This window comes from Sinocyclocheilus grahami, unplaced genomic scaffold (assembly GCF_001515645.1).
Source record: "Sinocyclocheilus grahami isolate Dianchi unplaced genomic scaffold, SAMN03320097.WGS_v1.1 scaffold271.1, whole genome shotgun sequence".
Classification (NCBI taxonomy): Eukaryota; Metazoa; Chordata; class Actinopteri; order Cypriniformes; family Cyprinidae; genus Sinocyclocheilus; species Sinocyclocheilus grahami.
The window spans coordinates 229,091-234,211 of record NW_015505450.1 but is presented as its reverse complement, the minus strand read 5'-3'; the positions used below and the strand labels follow the sequence as shown (position 1 = coordinate 234,211).

At 39.8% G+C, this 5,121-nt stretch overlaps 1 protein-coding gene across 1 annotated transcript; it reads left to right on the top strand.

The window, feature by feature from the left end:
• Positions 1-860: 860 nt before the first annotated feature.
• bncr (bouncer) lies at positions 861-1,502 on the top strand. The gene is made up of 2 exons (XM_016291472.1): positions 861-1,326; positions 1,357-1,502. Exons 1-2 carry the CDS (start codon positions 913-915, stop codon positions 1,426-1,428), a joined length of 486 nt encoding a protein of 161 aa, XP_016146958.1. The 5' UTR covers positions 861-912; the 3' UTR covers positions 1,429-1,502.
• The last annotated feature ends 3,619 nt before the right edge of the window (positions 1,503-5,121 follow it).

Sequence of the window (5,121 nt, the reverse complement as noted above, 5' to 3'; positions counted from 1 at the left end):
TCAGTTCATTAGTCTTTGCTGACAGATCCTGAACTACACCATCATGTGGGAAATTATCAAGGCGCATCTATTCAATGTTCCCAACTATTGCAAGAAGGTCTGCCTCTAAACTGAACCAGTGTGGCGGAAGCAGATTGTTCGAATGAGCAATGAGCAACATGAAGCAATGAACAGCCGTGAGAGCAAGTGCAGTGAGCATTTCATTCAGGCTTTGGGTCTGGGGGAAGAAAACAGGGGAAATTGCACTAGAGCTGTCAACGTTTGCTTCAGCGTAACATTTTAGTATTTTAAGAGGTGGATGTTTTAGGTAAATGTTATAAAGAAGAGAATCTGCAGATTCAGATGACATCAGTCCTGCATTGACCCAACTGCAGATCAAATTACAATCCAGAAGTGAAATGCTGAGTTTAATTTGTCCTGTAAATTCTTAGTTTGTACTCCGAGATTCACAAGCTCTCAGGATGATGGTCATGAACGCCAGACGTTTCTCTCCTGTATTAAAGTCGTTTCTAAATGGTTAGACTGATGGTTTTACGACTTGTGCTTGGTGCCACTGATGGGAATAATCCTGAGAACATCCAACATCTTGACTCAATCTACGCCTGTCAAAATGTGCTTGGTTTTCTTTCATTTGTAGTTGAATAAAGACTTGATTTCAGAATCAGAGATCACTGTTCATAAAGATTTAGACGAGCAGAATGTCAGGCCTCTGAGCTTGAGATCCAGTCTTGTGCACAGCCTTCATCACATCAGCATAGACAGCATGCAGTGTGATTGAGCTGATTGGTTAATTAAGCTAATTAAGGCAACAGCTCACACCTGCTTTGATGATGTGTTCATTAAAATCATGCTTGAACTTCCTCTTGAAAAGCTGTTTGCTGCAGGCCAGTGGTGTGGGTTTTCTGGGATGAAATGGAGTGTATGGTGTTGTGTAAAGCTGCTCTGCGCTGGATCCCAGGTCTAGTCCTCCTGGTTCTGTGTCTCCGTCCTCCTGCTGTCCTGTGTGACAACCTCTACTGCTACTACTGTCCTCAGACGTCCTTCAACAGGAGCTGCAGGCACGTTCTGTCGGAGTGCCGCCCGCAGGAGCTCTGCTTCACCGCCCGGGGCCGGTTCGGACGTGCACCCGTTCTGTTCTCCAAAGGCTGCATGTCGCAGAGAGACTGCGTCCGATCCAGCAGTCAAATGATCCGCGGGAACAACATCAGCTTCACATACTCGTGCTGTGGCCGTCCTTACTGTAACTCAAGCCGGCGCTGCGATCACAACCTCGTGCTGCTCACGGTATCTGCTGTCGCCGCGAGCGCCATGACCGCCCACTGGACTCGAGCTGGACTCTGAGCCGAGAGACCTGGACTCCTGATTCTGAGCTGGATGCTGAGAGAGACCTGGACAGAGCGCAGGACTCTCCTGTTACTGAGATCTTAACGAGCTGTTTGAAAAGGCCTTGTGTCAAGTTTACTTTTAACTGAGCCTCATTAAATCTGTTGATTTTAAGTGAATCTTGTCATGCCTGTTTTTATTTTTTTGGCAAATAGACTCCTGTGAGGTTTTTCACATAGCTTTATTTTATTAATTTTTTTTCCCCCCCCAATTTGAAAAATGTTATTGCCATTGTTTACATATGATACTGCAATTACATTATACACAAAACGGTAACAAATAAGTGCTGAGTAATGAAAGTAAAGGAAACTTGTTTATATATACTGTTTTTATTGCAGTAGTTGGTTTCTGCAGCTGAAAAATGATTTTGGCCACAGATGAAGAGTAACTTGTCTTCCACCAGAAATATCTGCACTTGTTCTGTTACTGAAGAGCTATAAAACTGGCTTTTTGTAAGTTTTATGCACCGGTCTATAGCTATGCTTAGGGAACAATTACATGCATAGAAATAATTTGGTAACACTTTACTTGAAGGGGTGTGCATAAGACTGACATGACACATACATAATCATGACATGACACATGTCATGAATATGAAGGAGGTTTTATGCATGTTTATGACAACTGTCATTAAGTGTGATTCGCGCAGTTATGTCATTTTTAATGCAAATATGATGTTATTTGACCTAACCCTACCCCGACCCTTACCTTATAAATTTTGGATCCCCCCCCCCCCCTATATACTGTATATATATATTTCTCAGAGCTCTGGGTTGAAGTATAATTCGTTTGCAGTAATGGGGCTTCATATAAACATTATGATCATGAATAATATTTATTCCTTATGATTCTTAAGATAATAGCTTGTCAGATGGTGATATAACTATGAAGAATGACTGGTCGGTTTGTTATAGGGACAGCATTTATAACTATATGACGAAGGCGAACCTTCTTTATCATCATTGAATAGTTCTAAACATGTATTGATTTCTGCTCTCCTGAAGGGGGCAGCAGCATCTGACCTGCTGACCTTTACGTTTATTGTTTGAGATGATGACGGATGACCTTCAGCTCACAGCCGGAGCCAGAATGACCCATTACTGGCCCATTACAGCCCAAACCGGGGCCCGTTGACTGCTGATGGCAAATGATGTGGAAAACGGGAGCTGAGTGAGTTTCTGGCGTCCAGCAGCTTGTGTTTGACCCGCTGGACCCGCTGGAATGAGCGCTAATCAAAGGAAACCAATACGCACTCTTCACATGCAGTGTTGGGGAAAGTTACTTCTAAAAGTAATGCGTTACAATGTTGTGTTACTCCTTAAAAAGTAACTAATTGCATTACATAGTTACTTTTTAATGCGTTATGTTACTTTTGTGTTACTTTTTCTCATCTGGACTGGGCTTGATTGTTTGTTTTTAATATAACAATTTTTATTTTTGGCAAAAGTAAAAGAGCTTTCACACCAAAAGTGAAGTGAATGAGCCTCAGGCTGAAGGAAATGTAGATTCCCATCAGTACAGTAAAGCTGGCAGCTCAATCAAACCTCATCTGTGCTGCTGTTTGGGATTACATGAAGAACAGATGCTCATTTTGGCTTACTGTCTACTCTCGCTTTAGTGACAGAAAAATACTTACATTTTTTATTATTAATTAATAATTGTTTTCAGATTTGTTCCGATGTTTTAGCCTTTGTGATCCAAACACAGATACTTCACGATCCCTAAAGTGTCCAGACGAAGCAGGGAGACAATCAGACACTAGATGGCAGGAGAGCTCGAGTCTGTCCAGAATACACTGCAGTCAATCATAGCATCTGTTAGTAACCATGGCGACCCCATAAGACACAGAATAGATGAAGATACTGTTTGCAAAAAAACACACTAGTACTTTCCACTTCATGACAGCCACATTCAAATTCCTTCATTCATTTATCAAGATGATTAGTTGTCCAGTTCGTTGCAACAAGATAGGTTACCTATAATTGACAAAGTTCACTATGAGCTAATAAGAAGTTTGGTAACACTTTATGAAGCCTATTTATAATATATTTCACGGGTAGGTGGCCTATATTCTTATGCATGCATAATGCCTTATAAAGAAGAAGAAGAAAAATGTTGTAATAGGCTACACATTTCAGCCAGTAGGTGGCAACAAATGAGCGTTTTTTCATTAAATAGATTTGTACTGGAATGTACTAGTGATATTGCCAACGGTAATAATGATGATAATAAACAATTTGGTCGTGTAAGTGTATATTTAATCACCACAAATGTTTTAACCACAAACGACAATAATTTTGTGGATTTGTTTTGTGTATTAGGCTATTATCACTGAACGAGTCAGAGAATGAATCCAAACAAATCTTTTTGGTGAGCAGATTCAAAAGACTCGAGTCACTGAAATGAATCAAAATCCAGCACTAAACTAGATTCCATTGACTCATCCTGCTTTATTTTCTTTATCAGAATTATCTTTGCACTAATTATGTGAGAAAAAAAATCCTTTTCTGCACCCTGTATATCGCCGATAAGTGGAAGTTTCAGAGTTTGTCTGACTCTGAACCAGAATGTGTCGTTTCTTTATATATGCGCAGTCACCAACAATCAGCTTTAACTAGATCTGTGAATTCCTGGAGGAGGCCTGGGCATGGTATGAAGAACAGAAGACAGGAGGAGTGATTGTGGCTGGATGAAGCTCTGCTGCTGTACACGAGGCCTGAGGAGGTGTTCACAGCACAGTCAGGCTGAGACGCCACCAAACACAAAGGAAGAGATTGAATCAGAAAGCACAGAGGATTCATGATCAAAATAACAGAAACCCAGCAGAAGTATGCAGTAAAACAGCAATGAATCACACTAGATGGTAGATTTATTTAGATGTATTTAGCAGATAAATGGGCAAAACTCCACAGAGTAGTACAAACTCCAGCTGTGCTGGCAGTAACGGGTGATTAAGTTATTATTGTCCCGTTAGAATGATGTATTATAATCCATATGTATGCAAGAGATGGACTGTTCACATTCTGAAAAACACACACTGAAGAACTTTTCATAATATTTTCAAACACTTGCTTATGTTTATAAACCATTTATGAGTTGTTTTCTGAATGGTTTGTGGATGAATTTATTCTGTGTTTTTCATGGTCTTTTTGAGCTCATTTTTAACCTTTTGGTGCGACTATCTATCATGTGGTGCAACCAATTATGTGTTTGATTTGATAGATTTTTCACATAGCTCTGAAAAAATGATAATGCGTAACTAAACCCTTGTGAGACAGTGCATCGTGATATTTTCAGGTGGATGCGAGGAGAATCTGCTGGCAGCTTCGTCTCAGTGTGTCCTTGTTACTTCCACGAGTAAGTACTGAGTAATACTAATTAACAACAACAGTGTTTTTTTTCTTACAAGCTCACATGACAGCATAACTGAACACAAAAATGAATCCCTCTTTTTCTTTAAAAAATAAAAAAGCCAAACTGCGTAAGACATTTGCAGTGGAAGTGAATGGAGTCAATAATAAAACATTCCCTGTCCCAACAGTATATGCACAAGATGTGAGCAATTAACATGATTTTAGTCTAATTTGACAGCTCTTTCGCCATGATGAAAATGCCATTAAAACTAAAGCTGTGAAAATAATGGCTTAAACAGCCTTACATCTCAAATAACATGCATTTTAACAGAACAACATCTTTTATAGAAACGTTTGAACATTTCTACTTTTAAATTCTTATAAT